Source organism: Anabas testudineus, chromosome 8 (genome assembly GCF_900324465.2).
Source record: "Anabas testudineus chromosome 8, fAnaTes1.2, whole genome shotgun sequence".
In the NCBI taxonomy this organism is placed as follows: domain Eukaryota; kingdom Metazoa; phylum Chordata; class Actinopteri; order Anabantiformes; family Anabantidae; genus Anabas; species Anabas testudineus.
The window spans coordinates 9,794,911-9,809,419 of record NC_046617.1 but is presented as its reverse complement, the minus strand read 5'-3'; the positions used below and the strand labels follow the sequence as shown (position 1 = coordinate 9,809,419).

The window sequence follows — 14,509 nt, the reverse complement described above, 5'->3', positions numbered from 1 at the left end:
ATATTATCCTGTAAAACAGTGGAGTTTCCTGTCTGAGTTGTGGTGGTCTTACAGATGCAATCTAGCTGAAGATAAGGAGATTTGATGTTTGTTTTAGAGGAAGAAAAATGTAGGATTTGTTTTTTCTTTTGGTCACTGTTTGGGATCTGTTGTTATCACCACCGTGTTTTCCACACTACAGTGAAACAGAGATGGTCTGGCAGCCCAGACACACAATGCACAGGGTTATCAGTGCAGTGAACCCCACTCTGTTTCTCAGGGAGGGGGCCCTGCTCCAAATTTGTTTTGCCTGCAGAAAAAAAAAAAAGTCAGACAGGATCATAACATCCAGTGAGTTCATGGAGGTCAGGCTGTGTCATTTTTGACAGTTTCCATTTTTCACACCCTTTAGATAAGGTATTGTATTCAGACCTCTAACAGAAATATGTGATTTCAAATCACCCTGAACTGCACAGTGTCAAACTCATTGATACGTATATCATATACTGTATGTTGTTTCTGTGACTGTGCCAACTCACATTAACAATTTTCGCCCATGTCCCAAATCAACTATCAATCCAGAAAAGAATAAACCTTCCCATAACCAGGGGGTATAGCTCAGTGGTAGAGCATTTGACTGCAGATCAAGAGGTCCCCAGTTCAAATCTGGGTGCCCCCTCTAGTAATGGATGAAGGTTCATCTTCATATGTTTTATTGAGTTTATTACAGTGTTCTTTGTTGTAATGTAGAAAATCCAGTGTCAAGCCTCCTTACACAGTACTGTAGTGTAAAGGTGATAGTAATGGGACCTTTAAAGGGTTTATCGGGTCAAGACTGTAGGAGGCATGTAAAGAAATCTATTGTCTTTGTCTTGGTTACACATTGTTTCTGAGGCTACAAAGGCAGCACAGTTAAAGGAGCTGTGACAGATTGGGCGCATTCTTTCCATTTGATCTCTTTTGTTCTCTGTTTAGTTGCATTTACGTTACTGAAACAATAGGACATTCTGTTGATATGGAAACTGGTATTTAAACATAGCCCTGCGAAACTTTTCCTTCACCTTTATGCCTGCAACACAGCAGCGGTTGAAGTATCCTCTTTTGGCTTGACTACTATTGGTGTGAAGCTATAACATGTTTTTTTCTTCATGCAGATAACACACAAGTGTGTGTCCAACAAAGAAAGCATCCTTTGAGGAGGGGGTATAGCTCAGTGGTAGAGCATTTGACTGCAGATCAAGAGGTCCCCAGTTCAAATCTGGGTGCCCCCTGTATCAACACTGAGGGTTCATTGATTGTAAAGATGACTCCTGCAGTTTTGTATATTAAATGTGTTAACCTGCAATTTAACTCATTCTAACTCCTGCACAGAAAAGAGTTTGTTACCAACTCCTGCAAGTTTTACTGTCCAGTTTGAGTCTTTCAGAAATCTCCTTCACGTGTGAAAGGGAAACATTAGGCAGTTGGACTAACCCTTGGTAAATGCTTTGTTAAAAGATAACTGTATTACCTCTGGTATGAACCCTTTACCAAAATAGGTTACAGCTCCAATCTCAATCTATGTTGAACACAGAACTGCTAGCAAACAGTGCAGTTGCTTCTCTTGACAGGGTGTTGAATCATTTATCTATATTAAAAAATATCCCTTTTGTTACTTAAGAGCATGTCACTTTCCCAACCAGGGGGGGATCTATTATGCTGAAGAGGTATGAGTTTAGGATGGAGCCATGAAAGTCTAATTAATGATCCAGCATAACTCAGTGAGAACTGGGCCACAGTGGTGACAAAATCTGACTGAGAATGGTGGGAACCGAGGTCATTCAGGAATTGGATGGTGCTTTCTCAGGGAAAATGACTAAGTGAAAATTAAAACAGTGGAGAGCAAGAAAAAACAACAACAAAAACAACAACAGCACTGTGGTTTGGTTAAATAGGTTGCGAGAATTGGGTTTTCAAAATGCAACCAACTGTGGTTACCCAAGGCGGCAAATTTATGGTCTGACAGTTTATGAACTCATGGTGAAAGAGTGGAAATGTTCTCCCATTGTGGCAAGACAAGAGAACATCAATAAACAAACGAGATGAAATTGTAGAGGGCAGATACTTCTGTCAGAGTTTGCATTGCACTGCTTTGTTCTGCTGTCTGAGAAAAATATCCAGTTCACGTAGTCAATGTACAAAAGTCCAGTGCTCTCAGAGTTATTTTTCCTTTTTCTCTCTTTCTCTTTCCTCCACAGTGGAAGAATAAATAAATGATATTACATATGATGTATATTTATATATGTTGGAATAATGAAAAAACACAACTTAAAGTCAATCTTCCCAGTTCGTGCTGTAATGGATGTGATTAGAAACGAGATCCACCAAAGGAGGTAAGATGGGGAGATCAATTACTCTGAGATTTCCCATGATCCTACCTCTCTCCAGGGAGCGGAGGCCTCTGCTCCGGCGATGTGTGGCTCTCTCAACTGTCATTATCGCGGGACGGGAGCCACAATAGGACAGGGAGATGAGATAACATTGTGAGTGGCAGAGCAGCAGGTGAGAGACTCAACAGGGCATGATTAGGTATCCGGGTCCCAGGGTGTAGCATTGCCTCGGGCCTCTGGGGCCTCGGCCCCGCCATCTGCCAGGGTGAATTCTTCCTGCTTTAGAGGAACCGCTCAATAGCAACACAAACTGTTGCTGTGGGGCAATGCTTTGAGTTTCTCCTGTTACCTTTTCTTGAGAGAAGTGTTACACTTTACTTTCTTTTTTTTTTGTTTGTTTCTGTTTCCAACACGAGCTCAAACAATGAAGAAGAAGAAACTCGTTCACACAAAGGACTGAAACTTCAGGCATTTTGTAGTATAATGCTTCCTGTTTGTTGCAGCTGTAACAGATCATGTCTATATAAACTTAGACTTTGCATCATCTCTAGTCACCCTGCATCCTTAATTCATTCATGAAGTGTGATTTTAAATGAGAAGGGGAATCCCTTGTCGTATGTGCAGTCCAGGATCCTGTTGGTTTCACGGCACCAGAGAGGCGCCATCATTCAGCAACAGCACACCCCAGGGATGTTCTGATGACAGCTGTGCTGGATGGTTCACACATGACCCAAGGAGTGCTGCTGCACGCAACACCCTGTCCCGTGACCTGCGAGCACCAGCCCTCGCTTTGATCTGACAACGTAGTGTAAAATCGGAGATGCCCACACTTGCCAGACACGCAGCCTGTCTGACAGACAGGCATGAACACAGCTGAACACGACAATATTAAATTAGGAGCTGTCGTGCAAATCTAGGAGTTGCCTGCGAGGCTCTCAACTCACCAGGCAGGCAGGTAAGAAACGATCAATCAAGAGTTTGATATGGATACGCTTTGATCCAGAGCTTTGCAGAAAGTGACCAGCAGAGTTGAAACTTTACCCTTCAGATCTTTTTCACTTCACATGTAAATAACCAGTGTTTTCATAAAGCAGTTACAGAGACTCTGGGCTCTTGATGAGATGGAGGAAGTGTGTAACCGAAGAGCAGCAGCCGCATCTGTTAAGTCACTTAAAATCAGTTAAGAAGCTCAGGGTGCTGTTGTACATATCACACACTAGTAGCCGTGACCAGAACCTGAAGGTTAGAGGTTGGTGCTGGAAAGTAATGGATCTTGACATGGTCATTAGCCTCCGTATCTACTTTCACTCTTCCCAACAATAGATCATCACAGTCCATATTTGATATGTGTAAATAGTTTTCAGCCTATGCACGTGACAATTTGTTGATTACTGAATATAAAGATGTTTATTTTTATCTACAGGATGTTGTCGGACACCAGTCCGTCACTGGTCCAGGAACACTGGCTGTCATTGTACAGATATAGAGGGCTGATGACATGTCCAGATGTGGAGACTGACCCTGTGTTGACCCTCAGAGAAGCTTACAGAGTTCCAGTTGTGCATCACTGCTGGGTTTAATGGTAGCGTATTATATTACAGTGAAAAGAAATTCAAAACAGTATTTCTTGCCCATATTTTTTTAAATTGAATGATTTGCAATCGTATGTCATGTAAAGAAATACTCGTGTCTCTTAAACACATAAATTACCTTTTCCCTTTTTGAATTAAGAAAATACTAACATGCTTTATGACTTTTAGGTCTTGTTTAGGGACATTTCTCACAGTCAAACATATACATTTGTGAAAACAGTTGATAGAATAGACCAGGGGATGAATGGCTGTTATGGCCCCCACCTTACAACATAACATTGGCTCCATCTGTTCAGCCCATTAGGTCTTCTGCTGGAAGCTGCTGGCAGCCTCCAAAAAACCCAGAGCTAGGGTCCCCACCTCCTCTGGGTCAAACCTCCTGCTGAGCAACAAAAGGCCTCTGTTTTGATAGTGGCCATTGACCTCATTGGTTTGATTCTCTGAACTAACATCCGTGCCAGTAGATACACAAGTAAGCACAACTTCAAGCATGCTCCGTGACACTGGGTAAATATGGAGGAACGTGAAGACGGTCAGTTCAAACACAGAGTGTCAACAGAGAGGCTGTTTTAAATGTGCTTTATAAATACAGTGAATTGAATTGTTTGCACATGTTTTTTATCGGTTTGTATTTAATGCATAAACCTTTCTAGCCTGGGTGGACCACCAGCATGTGATGGATGGAGCACTAAATCTCACCTTCACCTTTCATTATTGCCTCCAAATGGATAACCAAGAGTTACCACTGTGTTACATCACTTTTTATTCATTTGGGAACCTTAGGATAGGACTTGATACAGTTTTATAAGTCAAATATTGGACCATTCTTGCAAGTCATTCAGCTGCTCAACAGTCTTTTTCACAATGTGCCACACATTTCATAGGAGACAGATCTGCACTGCAGGCAGGCCTTTCAAGGGCATGCACCCCGTGTCTAAGAAGGCATGCACAATGAAGCCTGGAATAGTTCTGCTATCCACTGACTTCCCAGGAGAAGACGCTGCCTTGATAGCAACACATGTCCCACTAAATTCCCATTTCCACTGCCTTTCACGCCATCTGACATGAGGTCAGGCCCAGTAAACTTCTTACTGTACACGATCGATGTAGAGTTACTCTTTGTGTGCCAGAGCTTCAGGTTGCATTTCTATCATTCTGTGATAAGTGACAGTTTTCCAAAGTACTCCTGAGTCCACATGGCTATACCCCACACCATGCTGGTTTCCTCAGAGTGCCCGTGGATGTGGAGGATCTCAAGTGTAATGAGAAATATTGTTTCTAACTTAATTGACAATTCTCTCACAAAGTTGTACAGCTTGTCGCCCTTTTGTCGGATAAATGGTTCAAATGAACGGACAAAACACTGGAAATGGGGTTTGTACATCACACTTTAATGGCTTATTGCTGTGCCAACTTTCTGAGGGATCAGACCTCTGCTCTCAAGCAAACACTCTGTGGAAAGTTGGGTGGCCTGCCGGGCTGTCGTGCTCCCTGGGGTGTCTGCTCCTCAGAGGGCCTGTTATTCAGAGAACATTCGGAGGCCCTCCCACCCTCCTGTAGTGTCTGGGAAAGCCCCGGTACAAAAGAGGACAATTTGTGGTTTGAAGCTAAGACATTGCTATTTAGGTAAATATTGTAGCATGGGTGGAGAGCTGGGATTTCTGTTATTACAACAAAAACAAAGATGAAAACAGTAATTGAGAGAAATATTTGTTTTTGAAAAGCAAACCCACAGATTAATGGTAGCTAACCATTAAATGATGGGACTGCTTACACGCCTGAGTTCACACTTAGCCACTTTCTCCTCTTCACATCCATAACATATGGTTCTCAGTCACTCCAGCATTAAGAAAGAAACACATAGAGATTCCTTATGTTCGGAGTGACGCTTCTGCCGTGGCAGACGGAGGACCAGGCTGCATTAAGGGTACGGGGGGGGGGGGGGGGGGGGGCACTCACTGATTCCCATTGAGAAAACTGTCATCTTTGCAAGGAGGAATAAGGGCACATGCAAATGACTCAGCTGATGCAGCCAGGCCATGAATACACTGGATCGCAGACACAATTGAGCATCTTTCTAGCTGTAATTCTACAAAGGAATCAGGTCAAGTTGTAGCTATAGCATCATGTAGTGAGGCTGCAGTCATGAAATAACGGTGACTGACTTTTAAATGACAGAGCTGCTGTGGTTAACGTGAAGTTAAACAAGCAGATTATGGTCAAAATGAAGACGATTAAGTTGTTTTCATTTAGGTTTGCGGTTAATTTGTGCAGCAATAATATTGCATAATCCTGCATTCTGGATAAAGTTTAAAAGCACAAACTGGGGGAGCTTCTGTATCTTTATTTCACTATTGCATGTTACGGTTGTCTGCATGATTTAAATCGAACATGGTAATTTACAGATACATGCATGCATTTTGAAAACCTCTAGTTCAAACACATGAAGTAGGTCCTCCACTTTAGGACTCAGGCAAGAAACACCTATTAACAAAAACAGGTGTGTGTCGCCCTCTACTGGACACATGAGTGTTATATTTGCAACCAATAGGGGGCGCCGCGTCTACAGGTTTATCAACCAAACATCAAGTCATCAATCATTAAAACTCATTTCAAACGTTACATAAACGTAACACTCATGTTCTCCTTGTTGTCTGGACACCTACAAATATACATAAAAATAACCTCTGTTTGTTTGTGAGGAAAATAACCACACAGTTCAGTTCTGCACATCCCATCTTGCATAAAAGTAAAAGGTGTAGTTCCTATAAAATGTGGTACTAAGATGCATGAGCACAGACATAAATGACTTGTGCTCTTTAATGTAAATAACACAACATACTCACTAACTCTATGTCAATCAATTCACAAATCCTGTGTCTTCCTTTCTTTCTTCTACATGTTACTCTGGGATGTACTACAGTAGTTTAGATGAGCAAACTGTTTAATTGTGATTCCTGTGAACTGGTGGTTTTTAAGTTAAAACTGTCACAAAGGTGATAATTCCACTTTATGTGTATTATTGACTTATATACAAATGCCACCTGGATGAATAAAATAATAATAATAATATAATGCATTATTGGATTGTCTTTGATTGCACAAATGTCCCGAATAATGTGGCTCAGTGTACTGTACATACTGCAGGTATACCTGCATAACACATCTTTGTAGGTGCAGAAAGAGTGGTCAGAACTGAAAGAAGGATGAATACAGTCAAATGCAGATGTCACGGAAGAAAACCTGCTCCAAAGTGCTTGAGACTTGAGAAGGTCAACCTCCACTAGTTTCTCATACAGGTTTATATCTGGATGTAGGCGTTAGATTATTACTGCTGTTGTGATCTGGTGCTATACAAATAAAACTGAATTGGTTTGAACTCAAAGGCAGGGTCACTCCAGCCTGGTCCTGGATGTGTGATTCAGGTTACTGTTGTGCCCGTGAGTTACCCCAAAACTTGAAAAGACCTGAACATTTTAGATTTCTGTAGAAACCCAACTCAAAAGTTTGTAGGTGTAAATTTACAGCTGATGCAAACAAATACACAATACTATGTCTTAAAACTGTTTATGCTCTGACAAATTTTGTAAAATAGCCACAGATATGGACAGAAACCCAGTGCCACATGGAGCAAAGCAGCCCTAGAACATAACCGAGCCTCCTTCATGTTTTGCAGTAGGTACTTTTCTTTGTATGCTTCATTTTTGTGTCCAGGTTCCAGTTTTGTCTCATCTGTCTAAAGGACATTCACCCAGAAGCTTTGTGATTTGTCAATATGCATTTTCTGTTTTTTTTTTTTTTTTTTTTAACAATTTGCTTTCTTCAGTTTCCTCCTCTGTCGTCTTCTATTATGTCCATTTTGGCTTAAACAGTGATTGATGCTGTGATCTGACTCAGATGTACCTTGACCTTGGATTTCACCTCTAATCTCTATGGAAGTTGTTGTGGGTTCTTTAGTTACCATTTGTATTTTCCGCCCATGGCCACATCCTGGGAGGTTGGCCAGAGCCCCATGGACCAAGCTGCTTGGAGATGGTCTTAACATCTTCAAAATGTTTTTCTATAATTTTTCTTTCTTATCTTCTGAGACAACTCTCTCTTTAGCTTTCTGTTGTCCATGTTCAGTGTGGTTCACATTATGATACCAAACAGCACAGTGACCACTTTTCACCCTTTAAATATACAGATTGATTGACAAGTTGACAAGTTTAAAAACACCTGTGATGCTAATTACAGGACACAACTTAGTTTAACATGTCCCGATGGGCAAGTTTTATTAATTTTTTCTAGTTGTCTAGTTCTATTGAACTACAACTAAAAAGCAATGTCTGATTTTCATGAGTTAATTTTTATTACTTTTGTTAGTTTGAAGTTATTTCTGTGACCTTTGTGGGTTTTTCTTTTTCTTTCACAGAAGGGGACTAACAACTTTGTCCACATCTGTATATGTAACAGTGGAGACGGATGAGATTGGCATGGGAATCCAAATGATGAAAGAAAAAAAAAAAAAAAACCATGAACCTATCCGAGCCAACTATTCCACTTGTCAAATTGCTTCTCTATTGGATTTCAGAGTCACAAGTCAATGCATTAGACTTCAAACCAGGCAACTACATGAAGTTGAAGTTTCAGATGCCTGTTTGGTGAAGCTTAACAAATTGAGGTGAGCTCATCACCTGTAATCTTCTGTCCTAATTTTGAACATGCAGACCAAACAAATTGAACCGTACTTTTTCCAAGAAAGCCTATTTTTCAGTGTCTCCATGTCACAGATAAGGCAATACCTAACTTGTCACAACAGTTTCTAATATGCAGTTTACCAACATGTTTATTATGCACAAGCAAAAGACTGAATTCTTTGGAAGCAAAACTGATTTTGCAGATGTATTATTTTGTTTCAAATGCAGAGAAACGTACAACAACCAACAAGGCTATTTAAACAAGGTTTTCTTTATTTGACAGTGAGACAAGTTAGCCAACAACAGCCTTCCTGTTCATGGTCAGATCTAAAACTTCTGGAACTGCTTCTTGGCTCCAGCAGCCTTTGTCACTTTAAGGACGTTGAACCTCACGGTCTTGCTGAGGGGTCGGCACTCTCCAACAGTCACAATGTCTCCAACTGTGACGTCTCTGCAGAAAGACAATTGAGACAAACATAAGCGGGTGGATAGGCTATGTTTGCCCCAAACAGAACTGACCAAAAATAGCTGTTAGAGCAAGAGGCGTAAATCAAAGCTGCATCAGTGTTTGCCAAAGGCAATGTCGTCAGAGCTTCTTGAGCTTGGAAGACCATCGTGAGAAAAAACATCATTTGCAGCAATCTCGTACTTTCTAGCAAAGTTTTAGCATAACTTGAGCTGATTTAAAACAGTGATGATCTGCTAAATTGCTTTTCTGAGAGTTATAGCAGAACACCCTCAAGGTCTACACAGATACAATTACTAAATTAAGCCAAACATTAAAGTTGGCTGACTATGGCCTTTTTTAGTCATCTCATACACACTTCTTGTGAACGGTCCAAGCCTGGAAACCACATCATCAACATCTGACTATCCTTTGTTTAATATGTCTATAGGGGCCATAACAGGTGTTAATACCTGAAGCATGGTGACAGATGAACAGAGAGGTTCTTGTGCCTTTTCTCAAAGCGGTTGTATTTGCGGATGTAATGCAGGTAGTCACGTCTGATAACGATGGTCCTCTGCATCTTCATTTTGGTGACCACACCTATCAAACAGACAGAATTGTGTGTTACAGAAGGCACTTAAGCAGCAGTTTTGACCTCTGCACTTCCCAGTTTTGTCACTAGACTACATCAGTAAAGCCATTAGGCACTGTCGTCAAAACCCAGAGGGCTTGGAAGACCATCGTGAGAAATACATCATTTGCGGAGCAGTGACAAAAGGTATATCTACTATGTGGCACAAAAAAAACATGGCAGAAGCACTACGTGCACATTAAACATTGCAAAGAACACAAACTGCTTAATTAAGATTTTTTTTAATGATTCACAATTGGATCACTTTGTGTGACCTTTTTACTACAGTAGATTTTAGCTTTAAAATATGTCATGTCTCTATATGAACAAACAGAATAAAGTTGAAATAAACTGACCAGAGAGGATACGGCCACGGATGGAGACATTTCCAGTGAAGGGGCATTTCTTGTCAATGTAAGTGCCGTCAATTGCCTAGAGAAAATCAAACATTTGTGTTAGCACTATATCCATTATACAAAGCAATAAAAACACTGTTTTTGAACTCTTTAAGTGCATCAGTTTTGCCAAAAGGCATTGTCGTCAGTACCCTGCAGGTTTGGAAGACCATCGTGAGAAAAACATCACTTGCATCTCGATAATCAGTTGAGAACTAGGCTTCAGTTATATTTAAACTTTCTCATTTGAGTAAGTTTACAGACTATGATTTACCTCTCTTGGGGTTTTGAAGCCCAGCCCGACACTCTTGTGGTAACGGGGGAGCTTTTCCTTGCCCTCCTTGCCACCATCAGTGACCAGAACACGCTTCTTGTTCTGGAAGATGGTGGGCTGTTTCTGATAAGCCCTCTCGGTCTGTGGAGAAACAAAAAGATCACAAGTTTACCGGAGTGCAACACCCGGCTACGACAACATACTGCTACCCGGCCTTGCTAGCTAGTTCTACACTTACTTCCTCTTACAAATGATTAATAACGCCTTCACTACCACGACATGTAAGATAAATAACAAGTTAGAATGCTTTGTTGTGAATCGCCATCTATAGAGTATGGATGATAGAAAGCAACATTACTGGAGAGAGTTCAATGTTTAGAAGGCTAGGCTAGCTGTTAGCTTAAGAATTAGCATCCGGCTATTTCAACGGTACACGAGGGTATGCAGAACGTACAACAAAAGTACGATGTAAAAGCCCGATAACGGTTTATAATGGCTCAGGGTTGTGAATAAGGAGTACATAAACTTGTATAAGTCATATCACACGGCCAATTGGGTTTTTGAATGCATTAATAACGATTTAAATTCACCACGCCGTTTTGCTGAACGTACTTGTGCATCCGCCATCTTTGCCAGCCGAGTCGTAAAGAGGCCGGAACATGCGCGCCACGGACGGAAGACTGCGAGGCACAGGAAGTGACGTCTACGAAAAGGCTAGACCCCCACATTTCAACACATATATTTTTTATTGTGAAATTATTTTCTTAGTCTTAGATTCAAAAAAACAATATTAAACACCATTTTAGCTGTTCATTGTTTATTCGGAGTCCAAACTGTACTAATGTGCTCCATGGTGTGCCATGCTGCTGTGAATAGATCTATAAAACATATTGAATGGGTACAGTGCGGCTCGTGTAACCTTCTGATATCACTCCAGGCTCCCGCGGAGATTAGGAGATCGGGTAAATCCAGTTCCACCGACAAATTAAATGTCGTCACATGGTTGAAGCGATACGGAAGTAAAGGCGATCTAAACAGTCAACAAGATGGCATCATACCCGGGAGGAGGCGATCAAGGTATTAGCTAAACTCAGCAATATTATGAAATAAAATCGACTGTGACAGTGTCGCTAGCAGTTAGTTGAAAACAGATCATCTTACACGCTAACATGTAGGGCTTGTCTTGTGGTCGGGGTGGGTTCGCCTATACTAACATTATCTGAACTGTGATTAGCAAAATAACTATATTAGCCTTACGTTAGCCTCAGCGATAGCTAGCGTTAGTCATTACTTTTGCTCCTTGACAGTGTTAGCATTGGTACGAGCTAACGGTACTAACATAATGTTAGCTACTTGTGCCAACAGTGAGTTAGCAAATATATTTAAACCAACCTGAATCAAACATATTACTAGACTACATCATTTCGTTTACCAGACTCGGCACTTATATAATATTATGTAACGTTAGCCACTACATTATCTAACTTGACTTAGGCAAATTAACGTTAATTTAAAAAGGTATATTTAACCTAGCTAAGTAGCATTGTGGGTATTTTGTTTACCGTTAAAGTGTCACACCGGATATAAAGAGTGAAATAAGCCGAAAATATAAATCCACAAATAAAAATTAACAAAACAGATCTTAGACTGCAAATATATCCGTCGTTATATACTAATTGTTTCATTTTTCTCTTATGAATTTCTACCTAGAATAAAACTATTGTTTTGATGCTTGAACTCTGGTCTTTGTTTTTCAGGAAATACCAAAGATCAGATACTGGAAGTAGGATGTGTTTTGTTAAAGGAGTAAGTATATGGTGTACATCTTCGTTTCTCATCATTGAAGAGAGCTAATAGTCACATTATTCCTACCACCGTGTATCTGTGTCCACCTGTGCAGTTTCATCTATGAGCGAATTCAGAGGCATGGAGATGCCAGTACTGCAGTGACCAGGGCACAGCTAGGTGGAGGAGAGCTGTGTGACCCAAACCACAAGAAGCTTGCCCAGTGTCTGCAGCAGATTGGAGATGAGCTGGATGCAAATGTAGATCTCCAAAGGTACAATTTCCGTGTCTGAAGTATTGGAATTGAATTATAATATTTTACCAACAACTGTATAAGTCATCACAAAATGTTGTTTTCGTCAGGATGATAAATGACTCTTCACTCAGTCCCACAAAAGACATATTTATGAAAGTCGCCTTAGAGATCTTCTCAGATGGAAAATTCAACTGGGGCAGAGTGGTTGCTCTATTCTACTTTGCCTGTCGACTTGTCATCAAAGTGAGTTAAAGCTGCTCTGTTGTTACTTACTTAATTATCAAAACAAAACAATGCTATTTGTATCTGTATTGTTGGGTTATTGTTGAATACAGCATATCTAAAGTATTTCCCTTATCACCTTCTCAGGCTGTTGTGACCCAGGTTCCTGATATCATCAGAACCATTATCAGTTGGACCATGGATTACCTCCGGGAACATGTGATAAACTGGATCAGGGAGCAAGGTGGCTGGGTAAGAAGCTAATGAATACCACACCTGTAACAAATCATTTATTAATAACTGAAGACATATTAATATTTGTGTGTGTATGTATATATATGTTTTTTTAGGAGGGTATTCGTTCCTACTTTGGCACACCCACATGGCAGACGGTGGGGGTTTTCTTGGCTGGTGTTCTCACCACTGTTCTCGTCATTCGCAAGATGTGAGGGATGTGTGAAGAGCAGACAGGAGAAAGATGGGAAGACCACGACTGACAAGAATAAGGACAGGAATAAATACAAAAGATCATCGCAAAGAGTGTGATTGAAGTTATAGTGGCTTGAACAAGTTGAACAGGAAGAACTTGTATTTTGACACAGAGAACCACTCTTTGTTTCTGCCTCCTCTTCATTTCTAAGAATTGGGAGTTGGACTAAGCGCACTGTTATACCCGTGATACCTGTGCCACTAAGGAAGGGAGTGATGTATGACTAAATGCACAAACTGGGGGGTGGAATGGTTGTCAGACTGGCAGTGCATTTTAAATAATTTATTTTTTACTTGGTACACATAACAAAAAGTCCCTGCATTCTGTTTTCTGTCCCAAAATATATATGGGCTGAGATGTTCTGATGAAGTTAAGAGGTTCCTCTCTGCATTATTTTCATGGTAGTTTTATATTTGTTCCACTTAACTGACTTTTCTGATCTTCCCACTGTCTCCAACCATCTCATCATGGTGTCTGTGTGCTAGAAATTCCATCTCCATATGTATTTGTGATTGTTCACTGGTGTAAAATCTGGAATAATCTGCTGGCAATGAGCGAGTGGGAGGGTGCTGACATCCCAACAATTCAAAGAGATATTTTTGCAAACATTTCTTATATTTACTAAGAGAACGATAAAGACAATGAGAAAATACACCTGTGCTAATAATTGAATTCAAACAACCCAAGTAATTTCTCCCCTTTCTTTCCATGAATACACAGTTCAACTGCAGTTTCAGTGAATAACAAAAGTGCCACAGCAGGGACTCGTGTACGAAGTCGTTTACATTTACCATAATCCTTCACATGGTTAAAAAGTCATATGATCTCAGCAAAATGACAGAAAACAGAATCTAAGTTCAGTCATATGCTGTTTTCGGGCATTTTGACCAGGATTTTGACCTTAATGTGGCTTCTAATAGGTCCTGTTTTTGCTTTGTATTGTGTTGTGAATGGAGCCACAACTCATGAACTGATGCTTCCTGATGCTGTTGGAAGGAATTGCACTGCGGCTGCAGAAAGCACTGGATTGCTCACAGATGCTTACCTCACTTTACACCTATTCAAAGTACTGTATTTTTACGTGAGTTATTCCAACTGCAATCTTATCTATATGGCAAAAGGCTTTTTATACAATTTTCTTGTTTGTCAGTGCCTTGGTGTTTTTTTAATTCTCAAATCACTTTGATATTCTCAGATTTTCACCTTTTTCTATCACGTTTGTAAAGTTAAAATTAGCTTCAAGTCTCCCTGAAAATCTTTTTGCCTACAGTTGTACTGCAAAAATAAACCATATATATACAGTGTACACATTTCTTACATGTCTATTAGCCTCCAAGAAACTTTGGGGATTCATCACATACTAAATATGTTATTATTCAGGTATTTGTG

The 14,509-nt window shown here is 40.4% G+C and overlaps 2 protein-coding genes and 5 non-coding genes across 7 annotated transcripts; 3 read left to right on the top strand and 4 right to left on the bottom strand.

Moving 5' to 3' along the window:
* Positions 1 to 586: 586 nt before the first annotated feature.
* On the top strand, positions 587 to 658 carry trnac-gca. Its single transcript has one exon. It is a non-coding gene; the product is annotated as a tRNA-Cys (tRNA).
* Positions 659 to 1,178: 520 nt separating this feature from the next.
* trnac-gca lies at positions 1,179 to 1,250 on the top strand. Its single transcript has one exon. It is a non-coding gene; the product is annotated as a tRNA-Cys (tRNA).
* A 7,620-nt stretch (positions 1,251 to 8,870) lies between these two features.
* On the bottom strand, positions 8,871 to 11,063 carry rps11 (ribosomal protein S11). The gene is made up of 5 exons (XM_026357888.1): positions 10,980 to 11,063; positions 10,368 to 10,508; positions 10,055 to 10,130; positions 9,538 to 9,667; positions 8,871 to 9,070 (listed from the first exon to the last, which is right to left on the bottom strand). The coding sequence occupies exons 1-5, from the start codon at positions 10,992 to 10,994 to the stop codon at positions 8,947 to 8,949; spliced, it is 486 nt and encodes a 161-aa protein (XP_026213673.1). The 5' UTR covers positions 10,995 to 11,063; the 3' UTR covers positions 8,871 to 8,946.
* On the bottom strand, positions 9,172 to 9,256 carry LOC113164005. Its single transcript, XR_003298966.1, has one exon. It is a non-coding gene; the product is annotated as a small nucleolar RNA SNORD35 (small nucleolar RNA).
* LOC113164011 lies at positions 9,747 to 9,830 on the bottom strand. The gene has a single exon (XR_003298969.1). It is a non-coding gene; the product is annotated as a small nucleolar RNA SNORD35 (small nucleolar RNA).
* On the bottom strand, positions 10,205 to 10,288 carry LOC113163997. Its single transcript, XR_003298965.1, has one exon. It is a non-coding gene; the product is annotated as a small nucleolar RNA SNORD35 (small nucleolar RNA).
* A 249-nt stretch (positions 11,064 to 11,312) lies between the features above and the next one.
* LOC113156223 (apoptosis regulator BAX) lies at positions 11,313 to 14,426 on the top strand. The gene is made up of 6 exons (XM_026351213.1): positions 11,313 to 11,444; positions 12,125 to 12,173; positions 12,268 to 12,426; positions 12,516 to 12,651; positions 12,778 to 12,882; positions 12,981 to 14,426. Exons 1-6 carry the CDS (start codon positions 11,414 to 11,416, stop codon positions 13,077 to 13,079), a joined length of 579 nt encoding a protein of 192 aa, XP_026206998.1. The 5' UTR covers positions 11,313 to 11,413; the 3' UTR covers positions 13,080 to 14,426.
* Positions 14,427 to 14,509: the final 83 nt, after the last annotated feature.

What these genes read in the sequence shown, in the direction of transcription:
- LOC113156223 (XM_026351213.1), top strand. Translation starts at nt 11,414, where the DNA reads ATGGCATCATACCCGGGAGGAGGCGATCAAG. An exon ending in CCCGGGAGGAGGCGATCAAG is followed by an intron (nt 11,445 to 12,124) that starts GTATTAGCTAAA and finishes TTTGTTTTTCAG; the next exon opens with GAAATACCAAAGATCAGATA. An exon ending in GCAAATGTAGATCTCCAAAG is followed by an intron (nt 12,427 to 12,515) that starts GTACAATTTCCG and finishes TGTTTTCGTCAG; the next exon opens with GATGATAAATGACTCTTCAC.
- rps11 (XM_026357888.1), bottom strand. An exon ending in GCTTCAAAACCCCAAGAGAG is followed by an intron (nt 10,131 to 10,367) that starts GTAAATCATAGT and finishes GATTTTCTCTAG; the next exon opens with GCAATTGACGGCACTTACAT. An exon ending in CATCTGTCACCATGCTTCAG is followed by an intron (nt 9,071 to 9,537) that starts GTATTAACACCT and finishes GTCTTTCTGCAG; the next exon opens with AGACGTCACAGTTGGAGACA.